This window comes from Jaculus jaculus, chromosome 5 (genome assembly GCF_020740685.1).
Source record: "Jaculus jaculus isolate mJacJac1 chromosome 5, mJacJac1.mat.Y.cur, whole genome shotgun sequence".
Taxonomy (NCBI): Eukaryota; Metazoa; Chordata; class Mammalia; order Rodentia; family Dipodidae; genus Jaculus; species Jaculus jaculus.
Genome location: NC_059106.1, coordinates 55,323,312 through 55,339,472, shown reverse-complemented (window position 1 = coordinate 55,339,472; position 16,161 = coordinate 55,323,312). Strand labels below are relative to the sequence as shown.

General features: G+C 52.9%; 2 protein-coding genes across 3 annotated transcripts; both read right to left on the bottom strand.

The window, feature by feature from the left end:
• Nucleotides 1-4,829: 4,829 nt before the first annotated feature.
• On the bottom strand, nt 4,830-7,879 carry C1qc (complement C1q C chain). Its single transcript, XM_045150338.1, has 3 exons — nt 7,758-7,879; nt 7,272-7,453; nt 4,830-5,646 (listed from the first exon to the last, which is right to left on the bottom strand). Exons 2-3 carry the CDS (start codon nt 7,450-7,452, stop codon nt 5,090-5,092), a joined length of 738 nt encoding a protein of 245 aa, XP_045006273.1. The 5' UTR covers nt 7,453; nt 7,758-7,879; the 3' UTR covers nt 4,830-5,089.
• A 2,819-nt stretch (nt 7,880-10,698) lies between these two features.
• On the bottom strand, nt 10,699-14,318 carry C1qa (complement C1q A chain). 2 transcript variants are annotated; one of them, XM_045150297.1, is made up of 3 exons: nt 14,243-14,318; nt 12,385-12,572; nt 10,699-11,484 (listed from the first exon to the last, which is right to left on the bottom strand). In XM_045150297.1, exons 2-3 carry the CDS (start codon nt 12,545-12,547, stop codon nt 10,910-10,912), a joined length of 738 nt encoding a protein of 245 aa, XP_045006232.1. In that variant the 5' UTR covers nt 12,548-12,572; nt 14,243-14,318; the 3' UTR covers nt 10,699-10,909. The 2 variants fall into 2 exon arrangements, with proteins under 2 accessions (XP_045006232.1, XP_004657599.2); XM_004657542.2 differs by having other exon boundaries at nt 12,385-12,566; nt 14,243-14,292.
• Between the last annotated feature and the right edge of the window lie 1,843 nt (nt 14,319-16,161).

The window sequence follows — 16,161 nt, the reverse complement described above, 5'->3', positions numbered from 1 at the left end:
CCCTCCCAAATCCATGCCCCCCCCCCCAGCATCACCCCTCCGTGTACCCATCCTGCTGCCCTCAGACAGTTTCAGGTCCCATTTCTGTTCCTGTGGAGAGTTCTTGGAAATGGTGTGGCCAGTATGGTTTCGCCAGCTCAGCAGCAGCGGGGATGAGGAACATGCTGTCCTGAGGGACTGTCCCCAGCTGGCAACTTGCCTGCCAGGGTCCTCTCTGAGAGCATTGCTTCCTCAGGGACCCCTGTCTCCGGACAGATGACGATGAGGCCTGTGCCCTGGATTTAATCAGAGACTCTGATTCACATTCTGGCTCTGCCACTCGCCAACTAAATATTCTCTGCCGAGAGAGCCCAGGGGAGCCCTAATTTTCTCCACTATATGATGGGCCATAATTATACCTGCTCTGCGGCTCTCACAGGCCTCCAGGAGGATAATGGTGGGATAATGGGGGGGGGGTATGGGCAAACTGTAAAGCACAGTGCACGTGTTAATTGTTAATGTCACTTCATGTCCCAGACTTCCCCTTTCCTTGCCTCATCTCTTCTACTCCCTCCCTATTCTCTACCTTTGCTCTTTCTCTGTCCTCAGAAAATAATCTAATAATGAATTTTAAATGTACTCATTACTTATTCAAACCTCTCCCTCCATTCCCCGTAGAGCTTGGAGCCCATGACGATAATAGTCACAGGCAGGGGACTCTTGCTTGCTGATCCTAAAATGATACCAAGTTGGGGCTGCCGAGAAGGCCACAGGGCCCAGCTTGTTCCCCATTTTATATGCAGACAAACTGAGACCCAGAGGCCCAAGTCTTCACCTAGGGTCCTAAGGAGCAATCCCTGGTTCCTGTCGCCATGGAGCTTCTATTCAGGAGAAACTGGTTTTGGACATCCCGTGTGCTAGTCAGAGCTCACACCCTGGACAAGGGGTGAATGCAGAGCCTGAACAGTCCAGCATGGCTGGGACTGGGGTCTTGCCGTCCCATTGTGGCTACCTCTACAGCCAGTGGTGTCCCAGTCCAGGATCACGGGTGAGCAGGCAGAGGCACGGGGCTGGGGCCTGCGCTCAGAGGGTGTTGGATCTGCACGTGTTGATGCATCGAGGGGAATTCGACATTAACCCGGGGTGAGTTTGAGGAAATCGGGTCTCTGGGCTCAGTCAGCTATAGAGCCAGAGGCACCTGGCTGGGTGCGGGTCATGGGTTCATAAAAGGAAGGCGGGCTGGGAAGATGGCTCAGTGGAAAAAGTGCTTGCCACGGAAGTGTGAGTGCCTGGGTTTGGATCCCCAGACCCCCGTGAAAAAGGGCACCGTAGTGCCAGTATCCATGACCCTACATGTCTACAGCGAGAAGGGGTGTGGAGACGGGAGAATGTCCTAGAAGCTCGCGGGCCAGCTAGCAGGTTGATTGCAGTGAACAGTGGGAGACCCTGCCTCAAACAAGGTGGAAGCTGAGGACCAATAGCGGAAGCTGACCTCTGACCTCCACTCTGTGGTACCTGCATGTCGGCACACATGAACAAGTGCACGCACGCATGCACACACATACTACACATACACACACACACCAAGAAGGAAGGGGGGAGAGTTGAGGGCTGTAGATCTGGAGGTCATAGTTATTTATTTATTTACTTATTTTTTAAAAATATTTATTTATTAACTTGAGAGAGAGACTGGGTGCACCTATAGCCACTGCAAATGAACTCCAGATGCATGCACTATCATCTGGCTTACGTGGGTCCTGGGAAATTGAACCTGGGTCCTTTGGCTTTGTAGGTAAGTGCCTTAATTGCTAAGCCATCTCTCCAGTCCTACTTATTTATTTATTTATTTATTTATTTTTGTTTTTTCAAGGTAAGGTCTCACTCTAGCTCAGGCTGACCTGGAATTCACTCTGTAGTCTCAGGGTGACCTTGAACTCACGGTGACCTTCCTACCTCTGCCTCCCGAGTGCTGGGATTAAAGGTGTGCACCACTACACCCAGTTCTACTTGTTTATTTTTTTAAAATATTTTATTTATTTACTTGAGAGAGGGAGAGAGAGATACCCCACATTTGAATCTCAACTCTGCCTCTCTACAGGTATGTGGGCATAGGCACATTACTGACCGGGACCCCTCATGTCTACAATGGAGGAAGAGTGTCTGTCTGCTGGGGCCATACGTGGGGTAGGGTAGGGAGGGAACCCCAAGTGTCCAGAGCCAAAGCACACATAGGAACAGTACTGTTTATATGAAGAGGAGACCGTTGGTTGAGCTGGAGTCCAAGGAGCCAGGCCTAGATTTGGGGATGTCTGAACTTGAGGGTCAGGAACCTAGGGTCCCTGAGCTTCACCCCTAGGTGGAGGTACGATTGCTGTCTCAAATCTCTGACAGAGAACGACAACCCTGACCTTGTAGAAAAAGAAAGTGATGTACCCCAGCTGCCCAGGCTTCTAGCCTGGGGGCCCTGCAGATGTCGTTCTGCTGCCTCCCACCCCACGGTGCCCAGCCCTCGGCACAGCAGACGAGCGGGCACGTCTAATGTCTGCCTCTCCAGACGGAGCAAGGAAAACACTTATGGAAAATAAAAAAGGCACAAATCTCGTTGCTTCCAAAGTACAAGTTTTTGATCTGACACCGCGGCCTACATAAGCAGGGTATTGATTTTTTAAACAAAAGAGCAATGAGAAAAAAGATGTACCACTCACGGCACGGCTGGGCAAACTACTAAGTGGTTGATAGGGGGCAGCTGAGAATGCGGTGGCCGGTGACCTGGCCTGGCCTTGAAAATGCCCAGATGCAGTGAGCCAGGCAGGGTTCCTCGGCCCTGGTCTTGGGTTTATCCCGTGTGTGCGTGCCTGGGTGTGTGCGTGCATGTGTGCGTGTGTGTGTCTTTGTCTCCCTCTTTCCCGTCGTACACATTTCCAGAGCCCTGTCAGGAAAGCATCACAGGGCCCCACTTTGAGGCTGCTCAGAGCGCAGGAGCGGGGCCGACCTGTGAGCTCAGAAGTGAACAAAAGCCGATCACGGACCATGTGACCGGTATGTGGGCAGCCCACACACTATTGCCTTGAGGTCAATAATCTGGTTTTACAAAATGCATTTGTTTTGCTTGATTTTTCATTTTATTTAGTTATTTGCATGTGTGTACATGTCTATTGGTGTGACAGGGTCTCCGCCCCTGCAAACAGACACCTTTCTGGCTTTACATGGGTGCTAAGGAATTGAACCCAAGCTGGCAGGCCCTGCAAGCCAGCACCTTTAACTGCTGAGCCGTCTCCTCAGCCCTTATTTGTATTGTTTGAAATAAGTGCGTAAGTTAATTTTATTCACCACTAGACTTGGGAATCTGGGGTCTAAAGAGTCCTGAGTTCCAAGACCAAGACTGTGGAGGGTGCCTTTGGGGATCCAGAAGGGGGTCAGGGCCAGGGGGGGTTTATGATCTTTGTGGAGCGCTATTATCCAAGTGTTTGAGTGGGCAGGGTCTCTCCAGGGTTAAGGGACTGCAAAGGCAAAAGTGTGGAAGTATGAAATGACCCCTTCTGGAACAGGTGGGGGGATCAAAGTGGACATAGGCGACTATAGAGCTGAGGTTTTCCCAAGCCAGGTGGGGTGGTGAGCAGTGCTGGGCTTGAACCCAGGGCTATATGCATGCTAGATGGGCACTCTACCACTGAGCTACAACCTCAGTAGCCTCTGAACCCATACTCATATCACCTCTTTGCCTTTAGTGCCTCTGTGAACCCCACTAGCCTCATGAGACCAAGCTGAGATCCTAGCCAGCTGAAGTCGGTTCTCCTAGGCTGAGATGCCTCCCTCACAGCTCACCAGCTTCTGAGGGTGCCCCAGACAGTGGCACTTTGTGTCTCTCTGCATCCTCTGAGCATCCACAGTAGGACTTCCTGGTTCTCCAAGGACCACGGGGGGGGGGGGGGGGGGGAGGCTCTGTCATTGGGAACCTCACAGCCAAAACTTGGCTTGTAGGCAGCTGTGGTTTAGATGGTCTTTTGAAATCTGTGAATCCAACATCTTTGGGGGAAATTTCTCTTCTTCTCCACTCATGTCTATCTCAGAGCATGGGTGTGACTGTTAAATGGCATCGTGACTTGCGCATAGAAAGTGGTCAGTAAATGTTAGCTACTGTGGTGGTTTGAGTGTGAGATGCCCTCCATAGCTGTGTGTGTGTGTGTGTGTGTGTGTACTTAAGCCTCATACTTAATCCTCGGCTGGCGGAGCCTTTGGCAGGTGGAGCCTTGCTGGAGGAGCTGGGCCGCTGGGGTGGACCTTTGGATTTTATAATCCAGTCCCATTTGACAGTGCCAGTGCCCGGGAGCCCGCTCTTGCCGCCTCCCCACTGCTGTTGTGAGGATGTGAAGCTCAGCTGTGTGCTCCTGCTATACTTTCCCCGCCATGACGGAACTTCCCTCAAGACTGTGGGCTGAAGTAACCCCTTTCCTTCTGTCGGCTGCTGCTGGCTGGGTATTTTGTCCCAGAGATGAGCAGGTAACTCCTATAGCTACTGTGAATTCTTTATTCACTCATTCATCCACCCACACTATCACACTCAATTCATCATTCATTCAGTAAGAACTCAGCACGAGGCTATTCTGAGCCGAGACCTCCCAAAATTCAGCCTAAGCCCGGAAGCTCACCTGTGAACCTGGATCACTTTACCAGCAGCCGCCATCTCTCCCTACCCCATCGCAGTGCGCAGCTCCCTGGGGACCTCTGGTGGCCTATAGGCACCTTTGAACAGGTGCTGAGGATTTCTATGTCCAAGGCCAGCTCCTCGGACAATGAGCCTCACACACCAAGTTCAAGGCCTTGCCAGTGAGAAATCTGAGCCGTACACGTTTATTGATCGAATTATTTATTCCTAAGTCTCCCAACTCCTCCAAGACTTGACAAGAAAAAAAAAAAAAAAAGCAGTCCCAGAGGATATCAGTGAATGTCAGCGTCTGAGCAGAAGGTGCTCAGAGGAGGCAGGGGGCTGGTGGTAGGAGCCAGGTGGGCTTCCTGGAGGAGGAGTCCGTCAGTGTGGAGAAGGGTGCAGGATGAAGGTGGGGAGGGAGACAAGGGGGGGCAGCTGGGAGGCTGGAGTTGGCCTAGGGTGCTAGTCAGGGAAGAGCAGGAAGCCGGAGAAGACACTGTCAGAGCCCTCGGTGCCCACCATTCCATTGTAGTCATTAACAGCCAGCCACACCTCCTCCCCCGCCTGCAGCCGCAGCAGCACGCCGCCTGAGCTGACCTGCTTGCTGTTGGACAAGTGGTCACAGAAGGTGGTCACCTTGATGCCCTTGTGGTATAGGTGCACGCACAGGTTGGCTGTCTGTGACGTGTGGTAGACAAAGTAGTAGAGGCCAGGCACCTTGCAGGTGAACTTCCCGGTGCTCGTGTCATAATCCCCTTGGGGGTTGGTGATAACTGAGTTGAACTTGACCAGGCTGTTGGCCGCTGGGTACTGAGCAGTTTGCCGAGTGACCGTGAAAACCGACTGATACTTCTGCTTGTATCTGCCCTCCTCACCTGGCTCCCCGGGGGGGCCACTGGGGCCTGGATCCCCTGGCAGCCCAGGGGTCCCCATGGGGCCATTCTTGCCTCGATGGCCGGGCATGCCAGGTTCACCCTTCTGACCCTTGGGTCCTCGTGTTCCAGGTATGGCTGGTATTCCTGGAAAGAGAGCAGAGAGGAAGGAAGTGATTGGGTGGGGGACAGGAAGAGAGACCCTGAGTGGGGTGTGTGTGTCTAGTAGTGGTCTTGAACCTGTGGCTCTCAGATGACCTTTCTACCTGGGGCCAGGCTCCAGCCAGAGGAGAGGGCTCTAGTGCAAGTCCTGCTTCCAAATTCTTTCCCCCCTGACCTTTTCAGATGCCCTTCCCTCTCTCTGGGCCTCAGTTTCCATATCTGTGGTAGAAAGAGTAAGACCAGATGGCACAGCAGGGCAGAGCTCAGAGGTCAACAGTGTGACTATCAACCCATAGTGGCACATGCCACGGGCCCCTTCCGTTCTGCCTGAAAGGGTCTTTGAAACTTTTCAATCAGAGCCAACCTGAGAAAATTCAGGTCTTACCTTCAAGTTCAGGTTCTCTCTCTTCTCCTCCCCTTCTTCCCCCCTTTTTTCTTTCTTTCTTCCTTCCTTCCTTCCTTCCTTCCTTCCTTCCTTCCTTCCTTCCTTCCTTTCTCTCTCTCTCTCTCTCTCTTCCTTCTTTCTTTCTTTTTGTTTTTTCTAGGTAGGGTCTCACTCTAGCCCAGGCTGGCCTGCAATTCACTATGTAGTCTCAGGGTGGCCTCAAACTCATGGCGATCCTCCTACCTCTGCCTCCCGAGTGCTGGGGTTAAAGGCGTGCGCCACTATGCCCAACCTTTCCTTGCTTCCTTCCTTCCTTCCTTCCTTCCTTCTTTCTTTCCTTTGACAGGGATCTCATGTAGCCCAGTGTGGCCTCTGTTGTATGGCAAATCTCCTTTGCATTGAAAGGTGTAAACAACTATTGCCTGCTTTATCAAAAACGGCTGGGTTAACTCACAAGAGAAGGTGGGGGAGGGTCACTCACCCAACATCTGGGATTCAAGTGGCCCCTGTGCCAGCTGCATAGAGCATATAGAGAACCACAGATCTAGCAACAGTAAGCCCCATTGATGCGGAACCTGTGTCCATCCCAGCTATGCTTGGCCTCCCAGTAACGCCCCCTGGCTCAGGGGTGGCGATACAACCCAGTCTCTACTCCTGCAGTTCAATGCCAGCTCAATGCCCACTCCTGCCCTCAGCCCCTTCTCCACACTGGAATGTCTAGCAGGGCATTGTGAGTATGGTTCAGACTGCCCCTCCATGCTGGGAGGGAAGGAGCACAGACAATCACACATTGACCTCCACCTGGACAGCGCCTGCCCGGCGCCCGGTCCAGTCTTACAAATCTACTTCCTTGAAGCTCACAGCATCCTGAGAGGCAGGAACTAGAGTCCTTGTCTTATAGATGAGGAAACGGAGGCACTGAAAGGCTAAGAAACTGTACAAGTGGACACAGAGGGAGAGGTGGGCTGGACTTTGTCCTTGGCAGCCAGTTTTCTGGGAGCATCCCACATTAGGCCACTTTCCTTAGAGTCCATGCAGAGCCATTGCAATAAGAAACCACAGGCTGTCACTGCCCACAGGGACAGGGGTTCATCCTGCCTCCCTGCCATGGTTATGAGACACATAAGGAGCCTGGACTCTGAGAACAGAGGAGTCAGATCCACCACCCGAGAGGAGGGTCTGTTCTTCCCACCGCAGGTCAACCCCTGCTCAGGGTGACACTCACCTGGCTCACCCTTGGGCCCTGGAAACCCATCGTGACCATCCTTCCCAGGAGTCCCGGGCATGCCTGGCATTCCTGGGATCCCATAGCAGCCAGTGCTGGCCTGGCCCCCGACAGGCAGAGCTAGCAGGAGCAGCAACAGGTGAAGTCTGAGGCAGGACTGGTGACTGTGAGCCACATCCATCCTGGGAAGAGGAACGGGAAGGAGGAGATGGGGGCATTGGTCTTCCACTTCCACAGCCTGCCCCCTTCCTCCTCATGGCCCTTCTTTCCTGCAGCCCCTCACCTGAGGGCCAAGGATCCCCCATCTCTCCATAGATGAGGGATGGTGGGTTGGTGGATAGATGAATGGACAGATGGTCAGATCTCTTTTAAGGCCTGAGCCTCAGCGCAAGAAACCAAGCTGGCCTTGATGTTATGATCCAGGAATGTGTCCCAGGAAAGTTGTCACTTGCCCCCTCCCCAACCTGAGCAGACCCCAAGCCTCACCTGGGAGAGTGAGGGGCTTCTGGCCTGGTGAGAGAAATGTCCTCGTCTCTGTGTCCCTCTCCCAGGCAGAAAGTCACCGTGTCAGAGCAGACAGAGGACTGCTCAGAGAGGGGCCAGGCACCCCCTCCCTGCCCCCACCATGCCACATCCCACATCCACTTTCCTGTGATTTTTCCCCTTGACTCGACACTTTCTTTTGGGTCTGGGCCAGGCTGACCACAATGACACCCCCACCCCTTCCTACCCCAGCTCTGGGTCATGCATGTTGAAATGAGGAAGCGTCTGCTACCTCCATGCGTGGACACTTTAAGATGTGTGTGTGTGTGTGTGTGTGTGTGTGTGTGTGCCTCTGCCAACAGACACATCTCTGCTTCCCTTGGGCCTCATCTTCCCTAATGGACATGGGGGGCAAGGATCAGAGTACCTTTGCTGGGGCCCCAGTCACTCCTGATGGTCTCACTTTGTCTCTGCCCCCAGGTGGCACCTGTGGCGGTGAGGGTCTACAATTGGGGCCTTGTTCTTTCCTGTCACCTGGACTCAGCTGGAAGGGGCTCCCATGTAGAGTGCAACACACACACACACACACACACACACACACACACACACACACACACACACCCTGCCTTGCTCTGTGCCAGCCAGCAGTTCAGAGGTCTGCCCTTGGTTGAGTGACTCTCAGGCTCACATCCTTCAACCTGTCCACCCTATGGTCCAGGACTGTGGTACGGAGCGAGGCCAAAGTGTGAACACACCTGGACCTTGAGTTCCTGGCACGTGGACTGCAAAGAGCAGACATAGGGGCTCTGCATTCCTGGATAGAGCTCCGCCTGACTTCGGTCCTCTCCTCCTCTGTGCCTGGCCCAGCTCCACCAGCAGGTGGCAGCCTCTGGCCGTGTTCAGCCTTCCTGGCCCCGCCCACCCGCCTGTCCAGCTAGGCTCCTCCCCTCTCAGACAGAGCAGGTTTGCGAGGTGAAGGGGTGGAAGTGGTGGAATTCAGGGCCAGGTGGCCCTCTCCCTGGCCCACCAGTTCTCCAGTGCGGCGTCTTCTGACTTGCAGGGAGCCACACCATGACATTCTCCAGGTCCCCGCGCAGTGACAGGGCCTGGCTCACATGTAGGTGGTGCCACCTTCCAGCAGGATGGATGACCTTGGTTGGGCAGGTGCCTCCTTTCACTAAGCCTGTTTCAGTGGCTATGGAACCCCAGCACATGGGCTGACCCCAAAGATCAGTGTTTTTCCCAACCCAAGGGGTGCAAGTTCTGACAGGTGAGGTCAACAGAGGTGCAGAGCCCATCCTGGATAGATCTGAGGGGGCTCCATTCTCCCCTTGGCATGATTCACTTATTTCTGCCCCCAGAATCTGTTGGCCAGAGTGAAAGAGGATGCATATGGGTGACGGAGGGGGCACGCAGGCTGTGCCCTGGTAGAACATGTGTATTAGTTAGTGGATGGGACCTGCTTCTCTGAGGATGGACATGGAGTGTGGGCGTGCAGGAATTAGTGTGGGAGAGAACATGGGCTTTCTAAGGCTTGTGCATTTCTGGGATATGCACATCCAGGTATCAGTGGTGTGTCTGGACAAGTGTCTTTGAGGAGGGGAGAGAGAATGTATCTGAGATGGTCCCCAAATCTTCCTTGGACATATGAAGCAGGAGACAGCTACAGTAGCTTGCATCCCCAAGAGCGTGTGAGTGTATGGGTGTGTAGATGTGACCAGTGTGTGCTTGGACGTAACTAAGAGGGCCCGTGTTTCAGTGAGGAGTGACTGAATCTCAGTCCAGGAATGTGGGACATTGTGATACTCAAGGTGTGTGTGTGTGTGTGTGTGTGTGTGTGTGTGTGTGTGTGTGACAATGGTAAATCCAGCTTCCTTTGGGAAGGGCATAGGATGCTGTGCATTTTCTGGACTGAACAGCCTCCTTATTCTGTTCACATAGGAAGGACATGGTGGAGATTGGCACTCTGAGCAGCTCTAAGACAGGACAAGAAGGACCCTGGAAATAGACATGAGTGCCCAAGATCATCTGGGTCTCAGCCCAGGCACAGAAGCTCACAGGAGCCCCAGCCTCCACGCCTGCTGGGTTGGGAGCCTGGTACCCACCCTGAGACTCTTGCTCCGGGGATACCCACGGGCCAGTTGCGGGCCCTCTCTGACTTCTGTGGCCGCCTTCCCGGGCTGGGCTAGAGAAGCATCTGAGTGGCTCAACTGAGTCCAGCTGGGAGGCTGGGAGAGTGGCCAGTCACCACAGGCACAGGAGTCAGCAGTCCTGCCATTCAATCCAAGCTCCTCCCTTGAGATGCCATCCTGGGACTTTACATCACTTGCCATGGTTCCAGTCCTACCGTCTATAAAATACAGTCAGGGGACCCACCTTGGTGTTTGACTGTTAAGACTGAACAAAATAGAGGAACAGCAAGCCCAACGCTGGTTTACACACACACACAAATCCCCCAGCAGTCCTAGAAGGAAGCCTCTATTACTAGTCACTTGTCAAGAATGAAAACTGGGGGCTGGAGAGATGGCTTAGTGGTTAAGCACTTGCCTGTGAAGCCTAAGGACCCCAGTTCAAGGCTCGATTCTCCAGGACCCACGTTAGCCAGATGCACAAGGGGGCGCACACGTCTGGAGTTCGTTTGCAGTGGCTGGAGGCCCTGGCGTGCCCATTCTCTCTCTACCTATCTGCCTCTTTCTCTCTGTCTGTCTGTCACTCTCAAATACATAAATTAAAAAAAATTTTCAAAAAAAAAAAAGAATGGAAACTGAGGCCATGGCTCACCATGCTGTATCTGGCAACCCATGGCATCTGGATTGAGGTTGGGTCAGTGGGGTTCTCAGCACCTGCAAACCCATTGTATTAGCATTAATGCTGCTGCCCCTTGAGTGGCAATGGTTGCCCTTAAGCCTCTCGACTGATCCCTACCACAGTCAGTTCTCAAGTCTGTGGACACAAACTGAGACATTTATTCCAGAAATCTCTCAATGGAATGACCAGGCAGCATGCAGAGGGGGAACCAGTCCATGGGGCACAAGTCCCTCCCACAGGCAGCTAAGGCCACAGCACCCCCACTTCACAGAGGGGAGCAGAGGAGAGGAGTCTGGGACCCCACCACAGGGAGTGGAGGACTTGGAGCTTGGAGATGACGCCCCAGCTTAGGCTGAGGGGAAGATGAGGAAACCACTGAAGATACTGTCGGCCTCGGGGCCCTGGTAAATGCGGCCTTTCGTGGGGTCCTTCTCTATCCACACCTGGTCTCCGTGTCGCAGCTGGAGCACTGTACCCCCTGACACCACCTGGAAGAGCCCCTTGCTGTTATTGTCACAAAAGCCCACAGAGTGCTGGGTCTGGCCCCTGGATGAGGACAGGATGGACAGACAGATGTCCCACTTGGAGACCACCTGGAAGGTGAAGTAGTAGTAGCCAGGCACAGTGCAGATGAAGCGGCCTGAGTGGTTCTGGTATGGGCCTTCCTGATTGGTGATGACCGTGTCAAAGATGACCACGTTGCCACCCATCGGTGGGTTCCGCCGGATGGCTGAGAAGGCCGGCCGGGGCTGGTCCTTGATGTTGCCGGGGTTACCCTTCACACCTTTCAGTCCTTGCATGCCCGGGTCCCCCAGGGGGCCGCTAGGCCCTGGGAAGCCCACGTTGCCAGGGTGTCCAGGGGGGCCAGGTTCCCCCTCATCTCCCTTAAGGCCTTGAATGCCTGTCCGGATGCCAGGAGCTCCTGTGTGGAAAAAGACCAGATGGAGATCCTGGGCCTGTCATTCCTCAGGTAGAAGGTTAGGACTTCAGAGGCCTGTAACCTGAAGGGCAGAAAAACGCCCGGCCCTTTAAGACACTGGTTGATTGGCTGCGTGCCTTTGGGCAAAGGTCTCAAGCTCTCTGAGCCTCTGATTCATCTGCAAAATGGAGAGAAGTGGACGTTGAGATGTGGGAGAGCTCAGGACCTGGGAAACGTAGACGCTGTAACTGCTCTGTTGAGCTATGCTATTGTCCCCTTCAGATTTGGAACTTCAGGGGGACACTTGGGTGGAAATTGGTATAAGTGCCTATGTGAGTCCTTCTGGCCTGCTGGGGACAGTGAGGCTCAGAGAATGACACAAGTCTTTCTTTCCCATTTAGGTTGGGAGCTCTCTTTACTTCACACCAATATGATGACGCCTGAAACTTAATGGACTTGGTGGGGGGCAGGGAGTCAGGGACAGGGTTGAGGTGCTGGAAGGATCAACTATTTCAATTCGCTGACCCCTCTCTGCCTGCTATGCAGGGTGTTGGCTTCATTTGATAAATGAGGAAACTAAGGCTCAGAGAGAGTTGGCAACCAGCTTGAGGTCACCCAGAAAGGCAATAGCTCCTCAGCCTAAACTGTGATTGTGTCATTCTGAACGGTGCCCAGGACCTGGGTACCACAAGAGGCTGACTCTGCAGGAGAGCAGGAGGAGGAGAGGAAAGACACAGAGCGGCAAGAAGAGACACATGGAGAAGTCAAGACCTGGAGATAAGGCCCCAGAAAAAGCCAGGTCCTCAGCCCACAGGATGAAGTGAGCACTGGGGTACCTATGAGGACTCCTGCTTCCCTTGGCCACCCGCAAGGAAGCTAAGGGACATGGGGGAAGGTGCTTACCTGGCTCGCCTTGCTCTCCCTTGAGGCCCGGCCTCCCCAGTCGTCCAGGTTTTCCTGCAACCCCATCCTTCCCGTTGGGTGCTCGACATACTTCCTCTGTCATTGAGGAGCCCAGGGACATGGCCAGCATACAGGCCACCAGACACCCCCAGGGGGCATTCATGGTGTAGCTGTGGACACACCTAGGACTTGGGCAGGATGGGCACTCAGAATCATATGTCTGTCCACACAGGAATCTCACACTCAAGGACTCATGCGTGCATGTCCCTCCACCAGTACATACACATAGGATGTTGGTGTCTGCCCACAAATACATGTGTGCCCCAAGTGCCTATGGTCACAGCTAGGCCCTAACCCTAGCTCTAGCCCCAATCTAACCCCGAGCCCTAGACCTAACCCAAACCTTAGCCCTAACCGTAATTCTTTACTTAGCCCTAATCCAAACCCTAGCCCCCACACCTAGCCCTAAGTCTAACTCTAACCCTCGCCTGGTTCCCGTCCTAACACTAACCTTGACCTTAGCTTCAGCCCTGACCCGAGCTCTGGTCTAAACACAAACACTAACCCTATCTTAAACCCTAGCCTAACCCATGGCCTGCTCACCTGCACAGCAGGTGTGAGCTTCTGGACCCACATGAATGCTCACATACATCTACATGAATACTCACATAGATCTGCCCTCTCCCTGGACACACGTGAATACTCACATAGATCTTCCCCTCTCTCTGGACACACATGAATACTCACATAGATCTGCCCCTCTCTCTGGACACACATGAATACTCACATAGATCTGCCCCTCTCTCTGGACACACATGAATACTCACATAGATCTTCCCCTCTCCCTGGACACACATGAATATTCACATAGATCTGCCCCTCTCTCTGGACACACATGAATACTCACATAGATCGGCCCCTCTCTCTGGACACACATGAATACTCACATAGATCTGCCCTCTCCCTGGACACATATGAATACTCACATAGATCTGCCCCTCTCCCTGGACACACATGAATACTCACATAGATCTTCCCCTCTCCCTGGACACACATGAATACTCACATAGATCTGCCCCTCTCCCTGGACACACATGAATACTCACATAGATCGGCCCCTCTCTCTGGACACACATGAATACTCACATAGATCTGCCCCTCTCCCTGGACACACATGAATACTCACATAGATCTGCCCCTCTCCCTGGACACACATGAATACTCACATAGATCTGTCCCTCTCCCTGGACACACATGAATACTCACATAGATCTGCCCCTCTCCCTGGACACACATGGATACTCACATAGATCTACCCCTCTCCCTGGACACACATGAACACCCACACAGATCTACCCCCTCCCTAGATGCACACACTTACACACTCCCATGGATGATCAAGTTCATTAAACAAATATTTATCGAGCGCCTGCTTTGTGTTGAATTCCTAACTCTAGTCCAGATGGTGGAGCTGTGCACACACCTTCACAAACATCTGCCCACCCTCCTATAGGCGTGGGCCCTTTCAGCATCCACTGGGGGATGGACAGCTGGCCATTCCCTTAGCCCCCTCCTCTGCATCCCACTTCTGGGCTCTGGTTCCCTTAGCGTCTTCTATGCTTTGGGTCTTTTGGGAGCCAGGGCCCAGAACTGCGGTTAAAACTATACCTGAACTCTGGCCTGAGAGTAGACAGGGTTCTACCATCTCCCACTCTGGGTCCTGGATCAGAGTCCCCCACCCAATCTATCTTTCCACTGAACTGACAAATAGTGTTTTACTTCCTTCTCTGCCTCAGTGGTTCTGCCCCTGCCAGCTGCTCTGAACCCCAGCACCACCCCCCTTCTGGCCTGGCCTCACCTGCCTTGGGTGGTCAGCTCCGACTGTAGGCTCCTTTGCAGAATCACTGTTGGATGCCCAACAGAGATGTGGCCAAGTTGCCACCAAGTTTCACATCCCTTCCCACTTCCCCTTCTCAGGACCTGCCCCTTGCGCTTCCCTTGGCCAGAAAAGCTTTCAGCAGACCTCAGCAAGACTGGACAGGGGACATTTACAGCTGTGAGGGTGGGGTGCTGGGAACAGGCTGGGGCCTGAGGGACCCAGAGTCACGAAGAGCATCAGGCGGAAGCAATCTCTTTTAAGATACGAAACTGGAAGAGGTTTTTCCTGATTAGGGAAGCAGCATGGGTTTACTGCCAACAGCTTGTAACACACCGTGAAGAAAGAACTGGCCACGAGCAGGAGAAAACCGCACTGCCATCATCCTGAAACTCGTCACCGCCTTCCCGTCTGCCTTCACGGTTACCGGACCTTCCTGCTCTGGGCTTCCTGATCCATGAACGGGGAACACATCCTACCTCACTGTGCTAAGTGACACTTGTAGGACCCAGCTGCAGAACTCTGGCACCTGGTGAACACTTGTTCAATCACCAACTTTTGTCAGCACCCTTTCTTTCATTCTTTCTTTCTTTCTCTCTTTTTTCCTTCCTTCCTTCCTTTCTTTCATTCTTCTTTCTTCTTTCTTCCTTTCTTTCTTCCCCCCCCCCTTTTTTTTTTTTTTTTAGACAGGGTCTCAGGCTGGCCTCCAACTTTCTGTGTAGCTGAGGAAGGCCTTGAACTCCTGAAACTCCTGTCTCCATCTGCCAGGTTCTAGAATTACTTGGATGTATGAGGAGATTGCATCCAGGGATTTTGTCAACATTTTTTTTTTTTAAATAGTGCCAGGCATGGTGGCGCACACCTTTAATCCCAGCACTTGGGAGGCAGAGGTAGGAGGATTGCTGTGAGTTCGAGGCTACCCTCAGACTCCATAGTGAATTCCAGGTCAGCCTGGGCTAGAGTGAGGCCCTACCTCAAAATAAATAAATAAATAAATACAACAAATAAACAAAAAACAGTGACAAGGCTGAGGTGTGGCTCATTAGAATACTTGCTAAGCATGTACAAGGCCTTGGGTTTGATCCCCAGCACTATAAAAATAAATAGACACACACCATATACTTATTTGTAGTTGTTTCAAAAAAAAAATTTACCCTAAAAAAGGAAAAATTCCTTGCACTGGGCATGGTGGTGCATGGCTGTAATCCCAGTATTTGGGAAGCAGAGCTAGGAGGATCAGAAGAGGAATGCAAGACGATCCTTAGCTACATAGCAGACTTGGAGGCCACCCTGGTCTACACAAGACCCTGTCAGAAACAAGGCTGCACCCCGGCCATCTAGAGGTAATTGCTGCTGATGTTCACACGGAGCGCAGAGCCTTGCTTCTCCTCAGTGATGGGCTGCTCACTACCTGTCAGCACAGCGCACTTCAGTGACTCCTGAGTGACTCTGCTCGCTCAGTCCAGAGTCCAGTGTGCTCACGCCCGGGGTGACCATTTTCTTCTTGCCATGGTTGCTTATTTTTGCCTGAGTGGGGAGGAGAGGAGAGAGAAGGCAAATGTCTAGGTGGCACATGAAGCCAATCTGGAGGCAGCTCTTTCCTTCTTTCAGGCTTCCTTTTCCACTTGCAATCTTTGGTGGCATTTGACATATGTTCATCAAATGTCAAGGCATGGCTTTAGTTGACAGGAGCCAGAACTGGCCCTGCCCACCTCTGCCCCCATTGTGCTCAGAACTCAGGAAGTTAGCGGGGCTGGGATCTCAGGTCTGCCACATTCTTGCAGAGTGACTTTGAACTCTGGACTTGTCTCCTTATCTGTAAAATGGGGGTGACACAGCCTTCTCCCTGGACTGCTGGGGGATTATATGAATTTGCAGGGATGTTTAAACCATCAAACACC

Coding starts and splice junctions, on each gene's coding strand:
- C1qc (XM_045150338.1), bottom strand. CDS start 7,452: ATGGATGTGGCTCACAGTCACCAGTCCTGCCTCAGACTTCACCTGTTG. Junction 5,647..7,271: donor AGGGCCCAAGGGTGAGCCAG/GTGAGTGTCACC, acceptor CTCTCTTTCCAG/GAATACCAGCCATACCTGGA.
- C1qa (XM_045150297.1), bottom strand. CDS start 12,547: ATGAATGCCCCCTGGGGGTGTCTGGTGGCCTGTATGCTGGCCATGTCC. Junction 11,485..12,384: donor GGGAGAGCAAGGCGAGCCAG/GTAAGCACCTTC, acceptor TTTTCCACACAG/GAGCTCCTGGCATCCGGACA.